Genomic DNA, 25,699 nt, shown 5'->3' on the forward strand with positions numbered 1-25,699 from the left:
CAACATCCACAAGGTTAGTTAGGAGTAACCACATTGAAGTTGGACTCTGTTGTTCCTACCTTTGTGTTGCCTCTGGCGTCTTGGGAACTGCTATGACGTGCTCATTAGTAGATAACAAACTGTGGATGGAGAGATTGAGAGAGAAGTGGAAAGGGCCAGGAGTGAGTTCCAGGTTTCTAATTAGAATATGCCTTTAGATGACAGTTGAAGTTCAACAATTTTAATAAGCCAGTATAGCTTTTCTTTTATATATATTTTTGTTATGTTACAGGTTGTCTAAAATGGATTAAATGTTTTTATTTATTATATATAAAGGGCTGTGTGGTGTGTGGTGTGTATATGTGTATATATATATATATATATATATATATATATATAATATATATTATATATATATATATAATATTATATATATATATATATATATATATATATATATTATTAAAACAGTTTAGGCCTCCCGAGTGGCGAAGCAATCTAAGTCACTGCAATGTGGTACTAGAGGCATCACTACAGACCCGGGTTCGATCCCAGGCTGTATCACAACCGCAGCGCGCAATTGGCTCAAATTGGCTCAGCGTTGTCCGGGTTAGGGGAGGATTTGGCGGGGGGGCTTTACTTGGCTCATCGCGCTCTAGCGACTCCTTGTGGCGGGCCAGACTGACTACGGTCGTCAGTCGAACGGTGTTTCCTCCGATACATTGGTGCGGTTGGCTTCTGGGCTACGCGGGAGGCTGTTAAGAAGCTCGGTTTGGCGGGTCATATTTTGAAGGACACATGACTTGACCTTTGCCCCCCGAGCCCTTTGGGGAGTTGTAACGATGAGACAAGATCGAAATTGGGGGTGAAAAAGGGGGTAGAAATAGGCTCAGGGTTGAGTGCTATATTTAGTCATGTTTTGGCAGTGGTAGTGCATCAGCTGGGAATAGCATTGTATTAACAGAGAATGACACTGCAGCTTGGCAACGTGCTGTTATCAGCTGGGGTGGGGTTGAGGTGAGGTCAAAGTCCAAACCATCTTACTTGTCACTTCCTCCGTCTCAATAGTCTTTCCTGGATCCCTCATCTCCTTTCCTGTCATCTCTCCGATTTCTCTAAACCTCAGAGGGAAACATTACAAACACGTTTCCTCTCCTCGAATCCTTTCCTGGATTTCCTCTGGCGTTTTGAGAATGCCATGAGGTGAGGAAGGGTTGAGAGGACACAAGGAAACGAGGAATCAAGGAAACAGTATTGAGACAGAGCCAGTGTGTCAGTCTACCTGATAACAACAATGTGCTAAAGGTCTCTGAGGTCATCAGGCAGGGCTGTGTGATGTGTACAGTAGGTGGCCCTCTGATAACTCAGCTATTTCAAATATCCGTCTGTCTGCCCTGCCCCAGCTGTTTAGCAGTCAGTACATACAAACAGTACATGACTGCACTCAGATATGACCCAGCTGTTAACTGTTTCTCCTCTCTGTTCTCTCTCTACAGCTGTTAACTGTGTTTCTCCTCTCTGTTGTCTCTCTACAGCTGTTAACTGTGTTTCTCCTCTCTGTTGTTCTACAGCTGTTAACTGTGTTTCTACTCTCTGTTCTCTCTCTACAGCTGTTAACTGTGTTTCTCCTCTCTGTTGTCTCTCTACAGCTGTTAACTGTGTTTCTCCTCTCTGTTCTCTCTCTACAGCTGTTAACTGTGTTTCTCCTCTCGTTGTCTCTCTACAGCTGTTAACTGTGTTTCTCCCTCTCTGTTGTCTCTACAGCTGTTAACTGTGTTTTCTCCTCTCTTGTTCTTCTATAGCTGTTAACTGTGTTTCTCCATTCTGTTGTCTCTCTACAGCTGTTAACTGTGTTTCTCCTCTCTGTTGTCTCTACAGCTGTTAACTGTGTTTCTCCTCTCTTGTCTCTCTATAGCTGTTAACTGTGTTTCTCCTCTCTGTTGTCTCTCTACAGCTGTTACTGTGTTTCTCCTCTTGTTGTCTTCTACAGCTGTTAACTGTGTTTCTCCTCTCTGTTGTCTCTCTACAGCTGTTAACTGTGTTTCTCTCTCTTGTTGTCTCTCTACAGCTGTTAACTGTGTTTCTCCTCTCTGTTGTCTCTCTACAGTGTTAACTGTGTTCTTCCTCTCTGTTGTCTCTCTACAACTGTTAACTGTGTTTCTCCTCTCTGTTGTCTCTACAGCTGTTAACTGTGTTTCTCCTCTCTGTTCTCTCTCTACAGCTGTTAACTGTGTTTCTCCTCTCTGTTGTCTCTACAGCTGTTAACTGTGTTTCTCCTCTCTTGTCTCTCTATAGCTGTTAACTGTGTTTCGTCCTCTCTGTTGTCTCTCTACAGCTGTTAACTGTGTTTCTCCTCTCTGTTGTCTCTCTACAGCTGTTAACTGTGTTTCTCCTCTCTGTTGTCTCTCTACAGTTGTTAACTGTGTTTCTCCTCTCTGTTGTCTCTACAGTTCTATGTGCTGAAAGAGTGGGCCAGATGACTAAGACATACAGTGACATAGATGCTGTTACTCGTCTGCTTGAAGAGGTAAGAGAACCTGGTCTATCACTTGGAGCACATTCAATTTACAATGTTGTCTGTTTGGATAGTCAAATCTGCCGTTCAGACATCTCTCTGCCCTGCCAAGTTAACCACATCATAGAACAAGTCAAACATTGTCATACATTAGCAACTGTTTCCCTTTGACCTGATTCCTAGATCATGATGCATGATACTCCGCCCCTCTAACCAGCCCCTCTGTCTCCCCTGCAGAAAGAACGGGACTTGGAGCTCGCCGCCCGCATCGGCCAGTCACTGCTGAAGAAGAACAAAACCCTCAGTGAGAGAAATGAATTCCTGGAGGAGCAAGTGGAGCACATTCGAGAGGAGGTGTGTGTGGAGTGTGTATTGTGTGTACGTGTGCTCTTCTCTCTCAGAACCAGGAGAAGATGTGACATAATGTTGATATTTTATCTCTCTCCTCTCTCTCCCTCTCTCTCTCCTCTCTCTCCCTCTCTGTCCCCCTCTCTCCCTCAACTCTCTCCCTTCTCACCGTCTCTGTCCCCCTCTCCCTTCTCATCCTCTGTCTCCGTCTTCTCTCTCCCTTCTCATCCTCTCTGTCCCCCTCTCTCCCTCTCTCATCTCTCTCCCTTCTCATCCCCCCTGTCCCCCTCTCATCCTCTCTCATCTCTCTACCTCTGCAGGTTTCTCAGCTGCGCCATGATCTGTCTATGAAAGATGAGCTTCTCCAGTTCTACACTAGTGCAGCAGAGGAGAGTGAAGGAGATTCGTCCAGCTGTACCCCGTGAGTCTGCTATCTGTCATCCCGACCTACGCTCTTCCTCTCCCACTTCACCTGGTGTGATAGAAAGTCATAGCCTGTGAGATTAGCCTGGTTCCGAGAACTGTTTGTGGTTTATAGCCAACTCCTATGGTTGTTGTTATGCTAAAGGCAGGAACCGAACCTGTTCCCCTCCACTCATCACATCCACTTTTCCCTCTTAAAGCAAAACTCCTTCATTTTGCCGTTGTCAGTAAACCCCCACTATGCCACTATGGTCTGTTCAGGTTACTCAGCAGAGAACATTTAGCTAGAGGAGGTGACTGCTGTATGTGGTCCTGGGGGTTAGTCCTTACTGTAAGGTCTCTCTGCTCTTGTTCCTCCCAATTCTACTCTCCTTTTACAATGATATAACCTTTCAACTTAAAGGGCCAATCCAGCTGTTTTTATTTCGATATCAAATCATATCTGGGTAACAATTGAGTTTGTTTTCAATTAAAATGGTCAAAAGAAACAAAAAGAAAAGAAACTACTTAGCAAAGAACATTCTCTCAAGCAAGAATTTAGCTAGGACTGTCTGGGAGTGGTCTGAGTGGGGAGGGGGGACTTAAAACTAGCTGTTATTGGCAGAGAGGTTTGGAACTCTCCTATTGTTCTATTAACAAATGTAGAACTTCAACCCACCAAAACAGGCTGACATTTCATGCGGTCTTCTCAAACAGCTCTTACACTAAAAGGGCATTATCATCGTTTTCCCAACTTCACAGTATTATTCCAACCTCATAGTGCGGAAATGTATATATAACACAGAAAATCTCGTTTTTGACTGCACTGGGCCTTTAAGCTCTTATTTCACTGGTCCCACAAGTCCATCCAACGGGTAGGTACTTGTGTTTTGTGGCTCCTGCTTAAGGATGGCTTCAAGGCTGTTTTCTTTAAGATGAATAAAGGCCTTTGATTTGTTTGTCCAGAAAATCCCCCTCTTCTCTCAGACAGAGGTACTTTGACCCTGTGTGACAGACTGAGGCAGCAGGCTGGGGTTGGTTTGTTGTGTTATCTCAGGGGGAAATACAGACAAACTGACCTGTTTCTCTTACGCCTCAAACACAGAGCGGTTGGGTGAAAACCAAGACCGTGGCGTTCCCACTAGTGTCATAATGGCAGACACTACCAGGCATCCTGTTACACTGGTGGTAAAACATTGATTGACTGTTCCATCTATCCTTGTTGTCTAAATAATGCAGATGGTTCCAGTCTGGTCTGTATATCGTGTTGAGCCCCTCTGCCAGCTCTGCCCAGTCATTCTAAAGTCTTCGAAAGCCAAGTGAACAAACAGATCACCGACCATCTCAAATCCCACAGTACCTTCTCCGCTGTGCAATCTGGTTTCAGAGCTGGTCACGGGTGCACCTCAGCCATGCTCAGCGTCTTAAACGATATCATAACCACCATCGATAAAAAACAGTACTGTGCAGCCGTCTTCATCGACCTGGCCAAGGCTTTCGACTCTGTCAATCTCCGTATTCTTATCGGCAGACTCAACAGCCTTGGTTTCTCTAATGACTGCCTTGTCTGGTTCACTAACTACTTCTTAGATAGAGTTCAGTGTGTCAAATCGGAGGGCCTGTTGTCCGGACCTCTGGCAGTCTCTATGGGGGTGCCACAGGGTTCAATTCTCAGGCCGACTCTTTTCTCTGTATATATCAATGATGTTGCTTTTACTGCGGGTGATTCTTTGATCCACCTCTACGCAGACGACACCATTCTGTATACATCTGGCCCTTCTTTGGACACTGTTAACAAACCTCCAAACGAGCTTCAATGCCATACAACATTCCTTCTGTGGCCTCCAACTGCTCTTAAACACTAGTAAAACTAAATGCATGCTCTTCAACCGATTGCTGCCCGCACCCTCCCGCCCGTCTAGCATCACTACTCTGGACGGTTCTGACTTAGAATATGTGGACAACTACAAATACCTAGGTGTCTGTTTAGACTGTAAACTCTCCTTCCAGACTCACATTAAGCATCTCCAATCCAAAGTTAAATCTAGAATCGCCTCCTTCACTCATGCTGCCAAACATACCCTCGTAAAACGTACTATTCTACCGATCCTTGACTTGGGCGATGTCATTTACAAAATAGCCTCCAACACTCTACTCAGCAAATTGGATGTTGTCTATCACAGTGCCGTCCGTTTTGTCACCAAGCCCCATATACTACCCACCACTGCGACCTGTATACTCTCGTTGGCTGGTCCTTGCTACATGTTCGTCGCCAAACCCACTGGCTCCAGGTCATCTATAAGTCTTTGCTAGGTAAAGCTCCGCCTTACCTCAGCTCACTGGTCACCATAGCAACACCCACCCGTAGCAAGCACTCCAGCAGGTACATCTCACTGGTTATCCCCAAAGCCAACCCCTACTTTGGCCACCATTCCTTCCAGTTCTCTGCTGCCAATGACTGGAACGAATTGCAAAAATCACTGAAGTTGGAAACATATATCTCCCTCTCTAACTTCAAACATCACCTGTCAGAGCAGCGTACAGATCGCTGCAGCTGTACACAGCCCATCTGTAAATAGATCATCTGTAAATAGATCATCTGTAAATAGATCATCTGTAAATAGCCCATCCAACCAACTACCTACCCATATTTTTTTATATATATTTTTTCTGCTTTTTTGCACAACAGTATTTCTACTTGCACATCTATCAGTCAAGTGTTAATTGCTAAATTGTAATTACTTTGCCACTATGGCCTATTTATTGCCTTACCTCCTTACTTCATTTGCACACACTGTATACAGATTTTCTATTGTGTTATTGACTGTACGTTTGTTTATTCCATGTGTAACTCTGTGTTGTTTTTGTCGCACTGCTTTGCTTTATCTTGGCCAGGTCGCAGTTGTAAATGAGAACTTGTTCTCAACTGACCTACCTGGTTAAATAAAGGTGAAATAAATAAAAAATTATCCTGGTGGATATGATTCCCTGTTTTTACAAATGTAGGGCTCTGTCCCAAATGGCAACCTAGTCCCAATGTTGTCCACTACCTTTGACCAGGACCCATAGGGCCCATAGGGCTCTAGTCAAACACAGTGTACTACATGTTGAACTACGTGCCCTGGTGGTCAAAATTAGTTCACTTCGTAGGGAATAGGATGCCATTTGGGAAGTAGCCTATGTCTCTTGTCACTTACCGACGGTCGCTGTGTCTCGTCCACACAGCATCCGCCACAATGACTCCACACTGTCGGTGCCAAGTTACTTCCCCCTGGACTCCCTGCAGAAGAAACTCAAAGACCTGGAGGCAGAGAACATCTCTCTTAGATCAGAGGTAAAGTCATGTAGCTAACTAACCCTGTGTGTAGTTCTGTGGCGGTGTCCTGCTGACCATACTGTGAGGGAGAGGTCATCAGATATTAATGTCAATGCTTTGAGGACCGATCATGGCTCTGCACCCTGGGGTTTAGATCACAGTCTGGGGATTTATTTTAGAGTTCAGTGAACACTGTACATTGATAAACATTGACTAAACCTTAGACAGTGAAGAGATGGCAACTTGGTAATACTTTATGTTACAGTCGGATAATAATATGGAATTTAACAAAACGACAAAACATAATGAAATGCTTATTACCTGGTCACATGGGAGTTCATTGTAATAAATATCATAATGTTAGCAAGAGTGAGCTAATTTGATTGAATAACTTCAGATGCTTACCAGAAAGATTCAGTAGAGTATTTTCATAGTAAACCAGAGGTACCAGTGGTAATAGGACTGGAATAAGTACTGCTGCCAATACTTTACACCCAGCTCTCCTGCTGTGTGATGATGATGATGATGATGCGTGGCTGCATCCTGTCATCCCCCACCAGGCCAGTCACCTGGAGACGGAGACAGAGGAGTACGAGGAGAAGGAGCAGCAGCTGGTCAACGACGTCGTCAAAGAGCTGAGTGAGTAACACACACAAACACACACACGGCTCACGTCTCACCTCCCCTGTCCCCTGGGCTCCCCGAGAGAAAGCAAAACAGGGCTGTGTTTCATTCCAATAAGGATGTTCCCTCTGCCCTTGTTCACTCCCCTTCACACATCTGATAGGACTGGATGTGTGAAAGCCATATGGAGAGAACTAGGTGGAGATATTGCTAACATCTAGCTAGGCAGTTAACATCATGTATCACTGGAGCTACATTTAAGTGTTGCTATGGAGGAGGTCTAGGAGAGGTCGACAACACTGATTCATGGTGGATACTCATTGCTCATGTCATTTATTTCGCCGCGTCCCGTGTGCCCACTAGGAGATGCCAACCACCAGATGTCCACCCTGGCGGAGGAGCTGGCGAGGAAGACGGACGACGCCTCTCGCCAGCAGGAGGAGATCACACACCTCCTGTCCCAGATCGTAGACCTGCAGAAGAAGTCCAAGTCTGTGAGTGGCCAGGCCAGTAATGACCCAGACTGCCTGCCACAGTCCAGGCCAATGGACACGTTCCAGGTGGCCTTTCTTACAGTCCCGCTGTGCAGATTGTTGTGATATCACAACGCCTGGAGAAGTAGAACCATATTCATAATATAGACAGAAAGGCACAGCTGCAAGACGCCCACCTGGAACACAACTAGTCTTCTAGCTGTTATCAGTGTGTCTATGATGATGTGTGTGAGCTTATAGCCCTCAGGGACTAACAGTCATGTCTGTTCCGCAGTATGCAGTGGAAAACCAAGAGCTCATCCAGCATCTAGGAGCTGCCAAAGATGCCCAGCGCCAGCTCACTGCTGAGGTACAGTAAGGCCTCATTAATCAATTACCAACAGGACAAGAAGCACTGCCTAACGAGACCCAATTACCACGCTAGGGATGTTTTCCATTATTGCAGTGGTGTCAAACTCATTCCAGGGAGGGCCTAGTGTCTGCTGGCTTTTGGTGTTTCCTTTCAATTAAGACCTAGACAACCTTAATTCATCAATCAAGTACAAGGGAGGAGTGAAAACATACAGACACTCGGCCCTCCGTGGAATGAGTCTAGTGGAAGTTGGGTTATATAATTCAGTACAATACAATCTCTAACCATATTTAAATAGAATAGTGTTTGATGTCCCACTGATGTTTCAACAGCATATGATTATCACTGTCATTATCTAGAATGATAGAATTGTGATATTGTCCAGTTTTCTGATCATTTCCTCATCTCTTGCTCCTCTTCTCTCGCTCTTTCTTTTCTCTCTCCTCTTCTCTCTCCTCTTCTCTCTCTCCTCTTCTCTCTCTCTCCCCTCCTCTAGCTGAGGGAGTTGGAGGATAAGTATGCAGAGTGTATGGAGATGCTCCATGAGGCCCAGGAAGAGCTGAAGAACCTCCGGAATAAATCACTGCCTCTCAGTACACCCCGACGCTTCCACTCCCTGGGCCTGTTCCCTATGGTGAGACACACACATACACAGGGGTCAGACTAATAAAACACTGCCCCTCAGTACACCTCAACACTTCCTGTTCCCTATGGACAGACTAGAGGGAGGGAGGGAGCAAAAGAGAGAAAGAGAGAGGAGGGAGGGAGCATGAGAGAGGAGAGAGGGAGGGAGCATGAGAGAGGAGGGGGAGGGAAGGGAGCATGAGAGAGGAGGGAGGGAGGGAGCATGAGAGAGGAGGGAGGGAGGGAGCATGAGAGAGGAGGGAAGGGAGGGAGCATGAGAGAGGAGGGAGGAGGGAGGGAGGAGGGAGGGAGCATGAGAGAGGAGGGAGGGAGGGAGCATGAGAGAGGAGGGAGGGAGCATGGCGGAGGAGGGAGGGAGGGAGCATGGGAGGGAGGGAGCGGGAGGGAGGGAGGGAGCAAGAGAGAGGAGGGAGGGAGCAAGAGAGAGGAGGGAAGAAAAGATTGAAGGAGAGCGGAAGGGAGAGAGGGCTATAACTGGTATAGAGGTGAAATGGATTTCCTTTCATCAGGTTTTGTTTTCAACCCCATTTCTCAGGTGTCAGATGTTAACAGCATTGTTTATGCCGAGGGGGTGAGTGGAGAACTTGTCTATTGCATCTCTGACTGCTTGATGTGTTGCCACTCACCACCAGTGAGGAGCAGGGAGGTAACCCTAATGCCCTGGCCCTAGGCCCAGCCCTGGCCACGTCGTAACTCCCCAGCCCCAGAACTGTGATGTAATTGTAACGTAAAGACAGTCACAGAGAGAGGTAGACACCTTATCGGTGTTAGCATCTAGCTGTAGTGAATGTGGTCTGTGCGGAGAAGGAGATGGCTGGTATTGACCCTGTAGAGAGAAGTCATGTTTTGAGGTGTTTACAGTAGGATTAACAGGCTGGGGTTAGTTCCCATAGTAACCCAGTTATGTCCGTGTGATGAATCCTGTCTTGTTTTGTTTGTTCCGAATCGATTGGCTGTTTTTTGGGGCCCAGAAGATTCTCTAACAAATTAACCCAATTCAGTCACATAGTCTCTCTAGAACATGGGTCTCCAACCCTGTTCCTGGAGAGCTACCCTCCTGTAGGTTATCACGCCAACCCTGTTCCTGGAGAGCTACCCTCCTGTAGGTTATCACGCCAACCCTGTTCCTGGAGAGATACCCTCCTGTAGGTTTTCACTCCAACCCCAGTCGTAACTAACCTGAATCAGGTTATCAACCAGCTAATTATTAGAATCAGGTGTGATAGATTAGAGTTGGATTGACAACCTACAGGAGGGTAGATCTCCAGGAACAGGGTTGGCGTGATAACCTACAGGAGGGCTGCTCTCTAGGAACAGGGTTGGCGTGATAACCTACAGGAGGGTGTCTCTCCAGGAACAGGGTTGGAGTGATAACCTACAGGAGGGTACTCCAGGAACAGGGTTGGAGTGATAACCTACAGGAGGGTGTCTCTCCAGGAACAGGGTTGGAGTGATAACCTACAGGAGGGTGTCTCTCCAGGAACAGGGTTGGAGTGATAACCTACAGGAGGGTGTCTCTCAGGAACAGGGTTGGAGTGATAACCTACAGGAGGGTGTCTCTCCAGGAACAGGGTTGGAGTGATAACCTACAGGAGGGTGTCTCCAGGAACAGGGTTGGAGTGATAACCTACAGGAGGGTAATTACAGAAACAGGGTTGGAGTGATAACCTACAGGAGGGTATTCTCAGGAACAGGGTTGGAGTGATAACCTACAGGAGGGTAATTCCAGGAACAGGGTTGGAGTGATAACTACAGGAGGTATTTCCAGGAACAGGGTTGGAGTGATAACCTACAGGAGGGTATTTAGGAACAGGGTTGGAGTGATAACCTACAGGAGGGTGTCTCCAGGAACAGGGTTGGAGTGATAACCTACAGGAGGGTAATTCCAGGAACAGGGTTTGGAGTGATAACCTACAGGAGGGTAATTCCAGGAACAGGGTTGGAGTGATAACCTACAGGAGGGTGTCTCTCCAGGAACAGGGTTGGAGTGATAACCTACAGGAGGGTGTCTCTCCAGGAACAGGGTTTGGAGTGATAACCTACAGGAGGGTATTTCAGGAACAGGGTTTGGAGTGATTAACCTACAGGAGGGTATTCCAGGAACAGGGTTGGAGTGATAACCTACAGGAGGGTGTCTCCAGGAACAGGGTTGGATGATAACCTACAGGAGGGTAATTCCAGGAAAGGGTTGGAGTGATAACCTACAGGAGGGTAATTACAGAAACAGGGTTGGAGTGATAACCTACAGGAGGGTGTTCTCCAGGAACAGGGTTGGAGTGATAACTACAGGAGGGTAATTCAGGAAAGGGTGGAGTGATAACTACAGGAGGGTAATTCCAGAAACAGGGTTGGAGTGATAACCTACGGAGGGTGTGTCTCCAGAAAACAGGGTTGGAGTGATAACCTAAGGAGGGGTAACCTACAGGAGGGTGTCTCTCCAGGAACAGAGTTGGAGTGATAACCTACAGGAGGGTGTCTCTCCAGGAACAGGATTGGAGAGCCCTGCTCTAGAATACACCAATGTTCCAGCTTAACACGGCTGGACGTTTACAACGTCAGTTTGGCATAGAGAGAAGAGCAGAGTTGGGACATCCGGCTTTTTTACGTCACTGCCTTATCAGCGTGTTGTCCTAGCGTGTTGTCCTAGCGTGTTTTTCTAGCGTGTTTTCCTAGCGTGTTGTCCTAGCGTGTTGTCCTAGCTTAAACATCTCCCAGACACAAAAAAGTAGCTAGAAATGGTTGATCAGAGGTTATTTTTAATGAGTGCATTACGTGAGTGGTTAGTTTGCATCAACTACCTTCACTTAAACTACTGCTAAGGTTTTGCCTGCCAACTTTGGTTTTGAATCGTTACATTCTGGCATGTCTGCCTTGCGATTTGTTGGGGGAGTTGTCTGTCTGAAGAGGACACCCCCCTTTTCAAAGTTCCAAGATAATGTTTATTAATCACAGTCCCTAGGTCTGGGACTTCAGGGACTAGTCACATAGACAGTAATAATCCTGATGATTATTGTTTGTCTGTCGTCCCAGGACTCTCTAGCTGCTGAGATTGAGGGCACCATGAGGAAGGGGCTGGCTATGGATGACCCGGAAGTGGAAGAGCAGAAGTAGGCCCTTATTCAATACCAATATCTACTGAAGTACATCTAACCCCATTTTAGAGCTACGCTGATATCGTGTCCGTGTGTGTCCATGTGTGTGTGTAGGTTGCACCCCAAGCGTGTGTTTGAGACTGTGAAAAACCTTAACCTGATGCGTCAGCGCTCCTCTCTGGCCCCGTCTCCCATGAACATCCCCGGCTCCAACCGGTCGTCCTGTCTGAACTCTGGCCGCTCCAGCTGCATGTCCACGCCCCGCTCCAGCCTGTACGGAGGGGATATGGGGAGCATCCTCATAGACAACCACACCAACAGCTTCATACTGGAGACGCCTGACCACAGGTGCTGGGACTGGGACTGAGCCATGACTACTCGCTGGCTGGCTCTCTTTCACTTTGAATATGAAATATCTCTCTCTCGCTCTCTCTCTCTGCATGTGAACTCACTTTCTCTCTGCATGTGAACTCTCTCTCTCCTCTCTTGTTGAACGTGAAGTATTTCCTCTCTCTCTCTCCTATTCCTCTCTGTCTTCTTGATCTAGTAAAGTTCTGGCTGGAACAACAGGTCAGAGGTCGTCCCATCCATGTAGTTATCCAGTAAAGTCTATCAGAGTGTAAACAGAGTGTTAAACAAGACGGTTCCCATGGTTTCCTGAATGCATATCTGCTATCATTGTAATTTGAATAGATCAGGGTTAGGGTTACTAAGCACTTTGCTGGCTCTACAACAACACCACTGACAGAAATATCCATGGCTTTGCTGGGTAAACCAAGAGGGAAAGGAAGAAGTTTGTCTTTACTAGTTCCCATAGCAACCACCGTACAATAAAGCCAAACAGTAGTTTGTCATGTAACTTTCTCCTGTAACAACTGATTATGTTGTGACTCTGCACATAATGCTAGGGAAGTCAAAACGTCTTGTGTTAACGTCAAATGACCATTGGGGATTTTTGTTATTCGGAATGCCAACCACAAATAACAGTTGACTCTTTTTGTTGTTTTGGTGATGTCATCAGCCAGTCTGGTTGCTATTCACGTTGTTATGTACAGGATCAGTGTCTTTCATTGAGTACAGCAAACCAGTTATAGGACCTTTTGTTAGACTTGTAGCGTTGAATAGGACTAAATTGAATAAATAAAGACCATGTACACAGTTTCTCCTGTCCTCAGCTATTGTAGGTTGATGGCCAAGACTCATGTTGTCTTCTGCTCTATTTTCTCTCTCTTTCCCCAGTGAGGATGACTCCAACAAGAAACCAGGGACCCCTGGAACGCCGGGCTCTCAGGATCTGGAAGCAGCCCTGCGACGTCTCTCCCTGCGGCGGGACAACTACCTGAGCGAGCGGCGCTTCTTCGAGGAGGAGAGGGATCGGAAGCTCCAGGGGCTGGTGGAGAAGGGAGAGGTGTACAACGGCAGTATGACCCCCACAGAGAGCATCATGTCCCTGGGAGGAACCCACCCCTCTTCCATCTGGTCTGGGTACTCCTTTTGCTCCCGCTCCTACCTGCCGGAGAAGCTGCAGATCGTCAAGCCACTGGAAGGTGACTCCTTCCCCACGACCTCTCACCCTGCTGCTGGTTGACACACTGTGGGAGTTAATTCACCATGATGAGTGCAGCCTCTCCACACAGTACTCCTTCTACTTCTGACTCACCCAGCCCCCGCTGCTTGTTCCACATCTACAGTTAGAGTTGAGGCTCACACACATCACACCGAATGTGGATCTAGCTTACGTCTGCCGATCGTTCAGCGCGCCGTGTTTTAGGGACCACCCGCTGTCGACGTCTGACTGCCACAAATCTTTAAGGGATTCTACATAATAAAATCTTTAAGGGATTCTACATAATAAAATCTTTAAGGGATTCTACATAATAATACATAATACAAATCTTTAAGGATACATAATAAAATCTTTAAGGGATTCTACATAATAAAATCTTTAAGGGATTCTACATAATAAAATCTTTAAGGGATTCTACATAATAAAATCGGTTTGTAAATTACGTTCAGAGGTGCCAAGTTAGAAAACGTTATTGGTGTGTCTGAGCCTTTAGACTTAGACTTAGAGTTCGACTTAGACCAGCCCACCACCACTAGCCCTGCCAAACACATTAGTTGAACCTAGTTTAGTTATCATCATGCGAAGCAAACCCAGACCTGTTGCTGGTCTTTTCCACAGCATCGTTGAGGGCCTGTGCCTCTATGTTTTATCAAGGAGGGATGACATTAAACAGCTGTACAGCCTGTTATTCTAATGTCAAATCATCTCCAAACATATCAGGCATCCTCAAAAAGCTGTCAGAAGAGATTTGATATATATTTGTGTTATCTCCTGAAAGAACCTGAATGCAACTGTTTGAAATACAACTTGGATACTGTGTTAGTTTGAGTCGATAGATGCAGTTATAGATCAGGTATGAAGCACACATTTAACCAAATGAAATAAGTTCTTCACATTTTTATCTACATTTTTCTTACATAGAGTATTTATTTTCCCACGCTAAAATGCTAAATATATTTATTTTCCAAATGTTGTTTTCAACATGTTTTTAAGCTTTTTTTTTTGTCAGATTAAATGGTTGATTGAAAAATCACCAGAGATCAGAGGGCCCTGGTCAAAAGTAGTGCACTCTATATAGGGATGTAGGGTGGCATTTGGAACGTAAGTCACTGTCAGGTTATACAGTAGTAGGAAACATCTAGTAGGGTATCTAATCTGGGTCTCTAGTGCCACCTGGTGACAACACCATTAGCATGCACAATGAATCAACACTTTACCTTGTGAGTTCATTACATTATTACACTGTTATTACATTATCATTACACTATAATAATATACACTAACATGTATTACATTATCATTACACTATAATAATATACACTAACATGTATTACATTATCATTACACTGTAATAGTTTATGTGTGTCTAACGTTTGACATTCTCCCTCCCAGGCTCAGCCACCCTGCACCAGTGGCAGCAGCTGGCCCAGCCCAACCTGGGTGGGATCCTGGACACGCGGCCTGGTGTGGTCACTAAGGGCTTCCGTCCTCTGGAACTAGACCTGGAGCACATGTACCTGTTCACTGACTTTGAGGAGGAGGACTTTGAGGTCGTGGAGGAGTCTGTCCACAGCCTCTCTGCCTCAGGCTCTACCCCCGTCTGTAGTGGCATCTCCATCCTCAGCCGGCAGGGCCTCCGTACCCGGTCCTCCTCCTGCTCCTCCTCCTGCAGCGGCAGAGGCATCAACAACAACCTTCCAGAGGGAGGGGTTGGGGGTGATGGAGAAGCCAGGGAAGAGGGCGAGACATTAGGCCCAGGCAGCACATCACTGTCGTCCCCCGCACCTCCAGACAGAGAGAACCAGGAGAACCAGGATCAGGCTGCAGCCGCTGACGGGGTGTCCGGTGAGGGAGCCTCCTAAATGGGTCACACAGGCACCGGACGTCCCTAACCCTCCCTTCTACCTCAGGATATTGGGGCATTCATTGGCCATAGCCATCCCCTCCTCGCCTGCCCGTCGGTCCCCGATCCCTCCACGCTCATGCACACATCTCCAGACACACCCACCTCATCCAGACGTGTCCAGACACACCCACCTCGTCCAGACACCCCCACCTCGTCCAGACACACCCACCTCATCCAGACGTGTCCAGACACACCCACCTCATTCAGACATGTCCAGACACACCCACCTCGTCCAGACACACCCACCTCATCCAGACGTGTCCAGACACACCCACCTCGTCCAGACACACCCACCTCATCCAGACGTGTGCTACTGTCATGCCCCTTTTGAGTATATTGAGTTGAATTTATTTCAGTATTATGTTTAATCTTCACCTCTCACACATTCACACTGTTCCTAAAATCTCAAGATCCTTCCTTACAAATTCAGATTCATTTGAATCATCCAGTTCTGATCACCACTTCCGTCCACTTGAGTCATTTGTGTCAAATCATGTTGTCTCTCCTGAGAAAGTCGGGATATTGTTCTTGTCTTCCATCACAACATTCTTCATCTCAAAGGCATGAAGAAGACTCAAAAAGCCCATTATTAGAGATGTCCTTTGTTAGTGTAAACCTATGTAGTGATGTAGTATATACGTATTACACACACACACACATACACACACACACACACACTCCAGATTGAATATGTGCAACCTATGGCCAGTGTCCAGGTCTCTGTGGTTTGGTTTTCGTGGTATCAGATGACGTGATCTGTTAACAGCATCATGCTCTCACAGCTGTCCAGTAACTCACATGACACTACTGGCATCCCAAATGGCCCCCTATTCCCTATACAATGCACTATTTTAACCATGGCCCATAGTGCTCTGGTCAAAAGTAGTATACTATATAGTGAGTAGGGGACCATTTGGGAAACATGTTCAGTCCATGACCCTGTTTCCTAGGAATTATTATGGAGGGGTGTGAATGTCACCTCATCTCCTGCCTTTGACATTGAGCTGCAGAGTCCACACACAGCTCCAAACAGTCAACACTGCAGAGTCCACACACGGCTCCAAACAGTCAACACTGCAGAGTCCACACACAGCTCCAAACAGTCAACACTGCAGAGTCCACACACGGCTCCAAACAGTCAACACTGCAGGTCCAACACACAGCTCCAAACGTCACAACACTGAAGAGTCCACACACAGCTCCAAACAGTCAACACTGCAGAGTCCACACACAGCTCCAAACAGTCAACACTGCAGAGTCCACACACAGCTCCAACAGTCAACACTGCAGAGTCCACACACGGCTCCAAAACAGTCAACACTGCAGAGTCCACACACACAGCTCCAAACAGTCAACACTGCAGAGTCCACACACAGCTCCAAACAGTCAACACTGCAGAGTCCACACACAGCTCCAAACAGTCAACACACCACTTCTCTGCAGTGTTTTTAGTTCAACCTGCATTGTGTTCCCTATGGAGAATCCCTATGTTAGAGTGGAACACTAATTCATGCCTGGGATATTAGGAATCTGCTGAAATCATTGTCATTCCTTTATCTGCCTTTCTAATTGTTTTCAGTGGTTTAAAATGGCTTCTTCAGGCAAAAATACAGCGGTTTCATCTTTGCAACTGATGCAGCTTTAAACCATCCACTCTGTCTTTGAGTGTTTGATTTTAAGTTTTGTGTTTAAAAGAATGTTGGTATCTCTGCCCAGTACTAACCCTCTACCCTTCCTCCCTCTCTCCCTCTCTCCCTCTCTTCCTGTCTACAGCCCACTACCCTGGTAAATGCATGTCCAACACCAGCTCCACCTATACCTTCACCACCTGTCGGATCATGCACCCCTCAGACGAGCTGACCAGAGTCACCCCCAGGTTAGATAACCCTCTTACCCCACACTGGTGGAGTCCCAAATGGCTTCCCTATACACTGTGGGACCTGGTCCAAAGCAGTGCACTACAGCATATAGGGAATAGAGTGCCATTTGAGATGCTGACACTGCAGTGTACCCTTGTAGCCACTAGGTGGCAGTGTCTGTCTGAACCGCTATCACTGCAGACGGTGGAAACCTCCTTGGCTTTCAGCATTGGGCTGAGAATGATAATACAGAGAGGATCATAATAAGCCCATATTGCTGAAGGAAATACTGACATAGAATAATAATATTAATTAATGTTGATGTAAAAACTAAGTTAGTCATGATTCGTTCACAAGTACGTTTTCCTTTGCCCTGGCTGAGCCATAGTGTGTTTAACACATACCCACTGTCTGACAGCTATAATTGCCCCTCCTGAATAAAGATGATTGAATTGTATTGAATTGCCCCCATCCCCTCCAGGTCATGTGATGAGGAAGAGGAAGCCGCTCTCTATCATGTTGTTCTGAAGGCTGATTTAGAACAGCAGGCCCACTGAGCCACGCCCCCTCCCGCCACGTGGGTGAGACCTGTCGCATGTCACATGACTAGTAGCGTGGCCTCGTTGTAGGGGATTTGGGGTCTGACTCCGTAGTTTTGGGGTTGTTCCGGGGAATAACAAAGCCTGCCTCACTGTCCCCTTCTAACTATTCTGCTTCCTTTGGTCTCTAAACCCTCTAACCCCCCTCCTGTCAACTGTCAATCAAACAAATCTAGAACAGCTCCGCCCAAACGGGCTGAGACTCTCTAATCAATGACGATCAGATCAAAATGTCGTCCATAATGTAATGATGGCCCCTGGCAGTGATTCATACAATACAACTTGATTGTGGTCTGATGATTGATGCTAAGCTTGTGGTTGTTCATTGCTTACAGAACTATGTTTGGATCAGTGTTCATAACACTGGTTTGTATAATTACCGGTGTGTTAGCACTGCGTCTCTGATACTAATTGATGAGTAAATTTCCTTTGGGGGTTTTCCAGGAAATGTTATCTGGGGTTGAAATAGCATGTGTTTGAGTAAACATCCAGATTACCTTGTCAAAGTGTCCCATTGACTTGTCTGTTGGTTTCTGAATGAAATAGTCAGTGAGATGTTGATGTTAATATTGTTTTCTATTTGATCTGATATTGATACGGGCAGTGATTGGTTAGTACATTTACCTTGTACCAGGAAGCTCCATTATATTGTACTAGTCTTATTTTATTTTATTTCACCTTTATTTAACCAGGTAGGCAAGTTGAGAACAAGTTCTCATTTACAATTGCGACCTGGCCAAGATAAAGCAAAGCAGTTTGACACATACAACAACACAGAGTTACACATGGAATAAACAAAACATACAGTCAATAATACAGTAGAAAAATAAGTCTATATACAATGTGAGCAAATGAGGTGAAAGGCAAAAAAAAGGCCATGGTGGCGAAGTAAATACAATATAGCAAGTAAAACACTGGAATGGTAGATTTGCAGTGGAAGAATGTGCAAAGTAGAGATAGAAATAATGGGGTGCAAAGGAGAAAAATAAATAAATACAGTAGGGGAAGAGGTAGTTGTTTGGGCTAAATTATAGATGGGCTATGTACAGGTGCAGTAATCTGTGAGCTGCTCTGACAGCTGGTGCTTAAAGCTAGTGAGGGGTCTGCATCAGTGTGTGTGCTAAAAAAGGAAACTAACATTGATGATCAGACTAAAATCAACCTATTGAATAGCTATTGTATAGCTCAATAAATCCTTGTAGAAGGATCTATTGTGTTGTCTAGGCTCCAGAAGGATTTATTGAGTCGTCTAGGCTCCAGAAGGATTTATTGATTTGTCTAGGCTCCAGAAGGATCTATTGAGTGGTCTAGGCTCCAGAAGGATTTATTGATTTGTCTAGGCTCCAGAAGGATCCTATTGGAGTGGTCCTAGGCTCCAGAAGGATCTATTGAGTGGTCTAGGCTCTAGAAGGATTTATTGAGTGGTCTAGGCTCCAGAAGGATTTATTGATTTTCTAGGCTCCAGAAGGATCTATTGAGTGGTCTAGGCCTCCAGAAGGATCTATTGAGTGGTCTAGGCTCTAGAAGGATTTATTGAGTGGTCTAGGCTCCAGAAGGATTTATTGATTTTGTCTAGGCTCCAGAATGTCTATTGAGTGGTCAGGCTCCAGAAGGATCTATTGAGTGGTCTAGGCTCTAGAAGGATTTATTGAGTGGTCTAGGCTCTAGAAGGATTTATTGATTTGTCTAGGCTCCAGAAGGATTTATTGAGTCGTCTAGGCTCCAGAAGGATTTATTGATTTGTCTAGGCTCCAGAAGGATTTATTGATTTGTCTAGGCTCCAGAAGGATCTATTGAGTGGTCTAGGCTCTAGAAGGATTTATTGAGTGGTCTAGGCTCTAGAAGGATCTATTGAGTGGTCTAGGTTACAGAAGGATCTATTGAGTGGTCTAGGTTACAGAAGGATCTATTGAGTGGTCTAGGTTACAGAAGGACTATGAGTGGTCTAGGCTCCAGAAGGATCTATTGAGTGTCTAGGTTACAGAAGGATCTATTGTGTTGTCTAGGCTCCAGAAGGATTTATTGAGTGGTCTAGGTTACAGAAGGATTATTGTGTTGTCTAGGTCCAGAAGGATTTATTGAGTGGTCTAGGTTACAGAAGGATCTATTGTGTTGTCTAGGCTCCAGAAGGATTTATTGAGTGGTCTAGGTTACAGAAGGATCTATTGAGGGGTTAGGCTCTAGAAGGATTTTTGAGTGGTCTAGGTTACAGAAGGATTTATTGAGTGGTCTAGGTTACAGAAGGATCTATTGAGGGGTCTAGGCTCTAGAAGGATTTATTGAGTGGTCTAGGCTCTAGAAGGATTTATTGAGGGGTCTAGGCTCCAGAAGGATCTATTGAGTTGTCTAGCCTCTAGAAGGATTTATTGATTATATTTGAATCCATCTGTGTTGACTCTTATAAAATATTGTCATGTGGATATGATCTCAGGACCAATAGCCAGTAATATTAAAGCTTGAATCATCAGTCTAGCTGACTGGCTGTGTCTGTCATAGCTGAGGAGCATAGCTGACTGCATAGCCGTATGGCTGACAGTATAGCTGTATAGCTGACTGTAAAGCTTTATAGCTGACAGTATAGCAGTATAGCTGACTGTGTGGCGGACTGTATAGCAGTATAGCTGACTGTAAAGCTTTATAGCTGACTGTATAGCTGACAGTAATAGCAGTATAGCTGACTGTGTGGCGGACTGTATAGCTGACTGTTCAGCTGACAGTATAGCTGTATAGCTGACTGTAAAGCTTTATAGCTGACTGTATAACAGTATAGCTGACTGTAAAGCTTTATAGCTGACTGTATAACAGTATAGCTGACTGTAAAGCTTTATAGCTGACTGTATAACATAGTATAGCTGACTGTAAAGCTTTATAGCTGACTGTAATAACAGTATAGCTGACTAAGCGTATAGCTGACTGTAAGCGTTATAGCTGACTGTATAACAGTATAGCTGACTGTATGCAGCATGGCTGACAGTATAGCTGTATAGCTGACAGTTAGCTGTATAGTGACAGTATAGCTGTATAGCTGACAGTATAGCTGTATATGCTGACAGTATAGCTGTATAGCTGACAATATAGCTGTATATCTGACAGTTGCTGTATAGTGACTGTAATAGCTGTATAGCTGACTGTATAGCTGTATGCTGACTGTATAGCTGTATAGCTGACTGTATAGCTGTATAGCTGACTGTATAGCTGTATAGCTGATGTTAGCTGTATAGCTGACTGTATAGCTGTATGTGACTGTATAGCTGTATAGCTGACTGTATACTGTATAGCTGATGTATAGCTGTATCCTGACAGTAAGCAGTATAGCTACAGTATAGCAGTATAGCTGACTGTGTGGCGTACTGTATAGTAGTATAGCTACTGTTCAGCTGACTGTACAGCAGTATGGCTGACTGTATAGCGGTATGGCTGACTGTATAGCGCGTATGGCTGACTGTATAGCCGTATGGTGACTGTATAGCCGTATGGCTGACTGTACAGCTGACTGTATAGCAGTATAGCTGACTGTAAAGTAGTATAGCTGACTGTATAGCTGTATAGCTGACCCTGTGGCGGACTGTATAGCAGTATGGCGGACTGTATAGCCGTATGGCTGACTGTAAAGCAGTATAGCTGACTGTATAGCAGTATGGCGACTGTATAGCAGTATGGCGGACTGTATAACGGTATGCTGACTGTATAGCCATATGGCTGACTGTATAGCCGTATGGTGATTGTATAGCAGTATAGCTGACTGTATGGGACTGTATGGCTGACTGTTAGCGTATGGCTGACTGATATAGCCGTATGGCTGACTGTATAGCAGTATAGCTGACTGTATAGCTGACTGTATAGCTGACTGTATAGCAGTATGGCTGACTGTATGGCTGACTGTATAGCTGACTGCATAACGGTATAGCTGACTGCATAACGGTATGGCTGACTGCATAGCTGTATGGCTGACTGCATAGCTGTAGGGCTGACTGCATAGCCGTATGGCTGACTGTACATAGCAGTATGGCTGACTGTATAACAGTATAGCTGCTGTGTGGCTGACTGTATAGCCGTATGGCTGACTGTATAGCCGTATGGCTGACTGTATAGCCGTATGGCTGACTGTATACGTATGGCTGACTGTATAGCCGTATGGCTGACTGTATAGCCGTATGGCTGACTGTATAGCCGTATGGCTGACTGTATAGCGTATGGCTGACTGTACAGCTGACTGTATAGCAGTATACTGACTGTATAGCTGACTGTGGGGCAGTATAGCTGACTGTGTAGCTGACTGTATAGCTGACTGTATAGCTGACTGTGTGGCAGTATAGCTGATGTGTAGCAGTATAGCTGACTGTGTAGCTGACTGTATAGCTGACTGTGTAGTAGTATAGCTGACTGTGTAGTAGTGTAGCTGACTGTAAAGCTGACTGTGTAGCTGACTGTGTAGCTGACTGGTATAGCTGACTGTATAGTAGTTATAGCTGACTGTATAGTATATAGCTGACTGTATAGCAGTATAGCTGACTGTATAGCAGTATAGCTGACTGGTATAGAGTATAGCTGACTGTGTAGCAGTATACTGCTGTGACTGTGTAGCTGACTGGTATAGCTGCCTGTGTAGCTGACTGTATAGCTGCTTGTGTAGCTGACTGTATAGCTGACTGTATAGCAGTATAGCTGACTGTGTAGTAGTATAGCTGACTGTATAGCTGACTGTATAGCAGTATAGCTGACTGTATAGCAGTATAGCTGACTGTATAGCTGACTGTATTGCTGGCTGTATAGCAGTATAGCTGACTGTATAGCTGACTGTATTGCTGGCTGTATATCAATATAGCTGCCTGTATATCAATATAGCTGACTATTTAACAGTATATCTGCCTTTATAGCTGACTGTATAGCAGTATGGCTGACTGTATAGCAGTATGTATGTGTGACTGTCTGTGTGTGTCCCTCTCCACCTCCCTCTTTCAGCCTTATGTCTGGCCCTACTGCCTCCTGCGTCATGACCAGCAGCAGCAGCGTCAGATCTACCCCCTGCTCAACCCCTTGCACCCCGCGCCGCCTCAGCCTGGCAGCCGAGTCCTTCACCAACCTGAGAGACTCCACCAAGACCATGAGCACTAGTGGAGGTCTGGTGCGGCTCCTCCAGGAGCGAGGCATCTCTGCAGCAGTCTACAACCCTCAGAGCTGGGACCGAGCAGACTGTAGCACCTCTATCACCACTGGAGGGGTACCGTCGCTTCTACCGCCGCGGCCCCCCGACACCTTACCCTCCACGCCGCCCAACTCCCCAACCCACCGCTCCCTCTGTGCCAAACCCAGCAGCCCCGTGGGCCCCTTCGAACTCAGTCCCAGCGCCCCGCCCTATGACAACTTCCTGGCGTCGAAGCCGGCCAGCTCCATCCTGAAGGAGGTGAGGGCAGAGGCCCAGAGCAGTGAGTCAGCAGACAGCGATTGTCAGACTGACGTCAGCGTCCACAATCTGAAGCTGGTGGACAAGCTGAAGCGCTTCAGCGTGGCTGGGGCCGGTCCCTCTTTATCAGGGTCCACGGGGCCCACCATGCTGGGGCCCCTCAGCGGCCTCCACCGCCCTTCCCACTTCTGCCCTTCTGTGGTGACCAGTCCCATAGGGGGCCTCGGCCCCGCTCTGAACGCAGGCATCCGCCGTAACCGCAGCTACCCGGCCATGGTAGGGGCCGGCATGGCTATGAAGGGCCCGGGGCCCCACAGCCCCACAGACATGCTCCTGGCTTCTTCCTCCAAGCTCCTCAGACAGACTAGTCTCAATGATGGGTGAAGGAATGTTGACTTTTCTCTTCTGTCTGTCACCTGTCAGATGAGTTGGATGTATATATAGCTGCTGTATGAGTCCCCGGTCTGTGACAAATCAACTCTGTGCCTGAAAGAGATGCCCTTTCTTTTTACAGTGCATTTTGTATCAATGCTAATTATTTTGTCTTCCTTTATCTTTCTTTCTCTATTCTGTCTCTCTCTCCTCTCCTGTCCTCTTTCTCTATTCTGTCTCTCTCTTTCTTTATTCTGTCTCTCTCCTCTCCTGTCTCTCTCTCTCCTCTCCTGTCTCTCTCTCTCCTCTCCTGTCCTCTCTTTCTCTATTCTGTCTCTCTCCTCTCCTGTCCTCTCTTTCTCTATTCTGTCTCTCTCTCCTCTCCTGTCCTCTCTTTCTCTGTCCAGCTTTTCTCTCTGCTTACAACCTTCAGTAAATAGTACCATGATGTGTTATTGTTTTATTGTTGATTGGCCCTGCAGATCGGTAGGCTGAAGAACATGTACTGTAGCACCTGTTATCTGTTTAGGAAACGGAGCGCTTCCAAGCCCAGGTAAACTCATATTAAAAATCTATTTATTTTATTCCCAGGTCTAAACGTATACATGTAGAGAGAAAACACGGTCTCTTCCTGTTAATTAGCCAATGAGTGGCAAGCAGTACCAACGAACGCACCTTAAGTGGTATTTAAGGGTGTTCTGTGACATCCATGACAATATGCACATAACTAAGACCTTTATTGAGGAAATGAAGTGTTGGAGGTACAGTTCATACTACTAGCTAGCACAATACTGGGCAACAACACATGTTATTCACCTCAGAGTTTATCCAAATAGAGTGGGAAGGAGCCACACTTGAAGCTAAGAGGGATGCATGGATGTTTGCCGTGAATGAATAGGCTATGGTTTGAACTTGGATACATTGTAACAGACCAACATGATTTCTAGACATTTGTGTGCAGTGTGAGTATGTGAACTTGTGTGTGTGTGTATAAAGTTGTTGAAAGATTTACCTATAGGCCTAGATAGTCTAAGAAAGGCTGGAGTCATTTGGTTACGGTGATAATCAGATATACAGGACATTTCAACCAGAGCCCACTAACTGCTGTCTCCCAATACAAAAAGTGTGTAGGAGAGTTCTCTGGGAGGGACGCCGTTGACTTTTATGAGAGAAACATTATACAAGTTAGATTTTTCTTCTGCCTTTCATCTTTCTGGTAACAAGCTTTGGTGACTGAACTGTTAGCTTTAAACTAAAGCCACTGTACTGTAAATTAAGTTGTGGAACGGAGAGATGGAGGGAAAACGTCCTAGTGCCTCATACTTTACATAGTTCCCTTGTTGTTGGGCTGATCTGTCTGGTTCCACCCTGGTATGAGCAGACAACTGCCTGGTGTTCTGAGGATATCCTCCTCGTAGGAGTTTTCACTTGAACTGCAGAGAAGATGAGCTCTCATTACATCTTGGATAGATGCAGTACATGTGTTGAAATAAAGAAGAAACACCTATTATTTATCATTAACCTCTGACAAAAGTAGAGATTCGTCCTTGCTGACATTGTGTGTAACTTGAATATCCTTTGAATGTATTGATTAAGAGCAGAAAATATTCTGTCCATATGTGTCTGTTGATTTAAAGGATGGTTTTACTGCATTTCAACCACAAAGGGAATTATTATTATACTACTTGTACATTGTAAATGGTATGTATGCAATGAATTTAGCCATGTTAACTATTTTTTAATAAACTAGAAAATATATATAAGGGACAAAAATGTTGTTCAGGCAATGAAGTGGTCAGAACACTGGTATAAAAATAAAAACAAGGGTTTTGTGTTCTGGAATTTCAAGAGCACCAATTTGCAAAAAAGGCTATTATCAATAAAACAATTGATATGACCTGCTTGCTATCATGTCTTTTATTTATCCGTCCATGTATTGTTGGTTGGAGTTCACTAAAGACAAAATAATAACATGTCGGAGCACTAATCATCAAAAGTCCTCATGATAATGAACCGTTTGTGAAGAAATGTACTTGACAACAGTTGGTTCATGGTGTTTCACCATACTGGTGCCCACACAGCTTTATGAGGACAACATGGACCGAGCTACAACACGTGTTCACATGGGAAAGATCTTGGCCTCAGTTTCATGCAATTAGATGAGAATTTGAGTGTTGTTGGAACCAAGTGCATTGTGTTGATGGTCCATTACTACAGACAGCAGC

At 45.6% G+C, this 25,699-nt stretch overlaps 1 protein-coding gene across 4 annotated transcripts; it reads left to right on the forward strand.

The window, feature by feature from the left end:
- Nucleotides 1-2,107: 2,107 nt before the first annotated feature.
- trak1a (trafficking protein, kinesin binding 1a) lies at nucleotides 2,108-25,371 on the forward strand. 4 transcript variants are annotated; one of them, XM_024144149.2, is made up of 16 exons: nucleotides 2,108-2,506; nucleotides 2,732-2,848; nucleotides 3,163-3,263; nucleotides 6,470-6,578; nucleotides 7,121-7,199; nucleotides 7,548-7,678; nucleotides 7,953-8,027; nucleotides 8,527-8,664; nucleotides 9,211-9,246; nucleotides 11,706-11,782; nucleotides 11,882-12,115; nucleotides 13,007-13,314; nucleotides 14,727-15,179; nucleotides 17,014-17,116; nucleotides 17,581-17,680; nucleotides 22,661-22,751. In XM_024144149.2, exons 1-15 carry the CDS (start codon nucleotides 2,456-2,458, stop codon nucleotides 17,654-17,656), a joined length of 2,088 nt encoding a protein of 695 aa, XP_023999917.1. In that variant the 5' UTR covers nucleotides 2,108-2,455; the 3' UTR covers nucleotides 17,657-17,680; nucleotides 22,661-22,751. The 4 variants fall into 4 exon arrangements, with proteins under 4 accessions (XP_023999917.1, XP_023999918.1, XP_023999915.1 ...); XM_024144150.2 differs by having other exon boundaries at nucleotides 17,581-17,676; nucleotides 22,661-22,749; XM_024144147.2 differs by lacking the exon at nucleotides 17,581-17,680 and having other exon boundaries at nucleotides 22,661-25,371.
- Nucleotides 25,372-25,699: the final 328 nt, after the last annotated feature.

The sequence above is a fragment of the Salvelinus sp. IW2-2015 genome, unplaced genomic scaffold, assembly GCF_002910315.2.
Source record: "Salvelinus sp. IW2-2015 unplaced genomic scaffold, ASM291031v2 Un_scaffold4816, whole genome shotgun sequence".
NCBI classification, from domain to species: Eukaryota; Metazoa; Chordata; class Actinopteri; order Salmoniformes; family Salmonidae; genus Salvelinus; species Salvelinus sp. IW2-2015.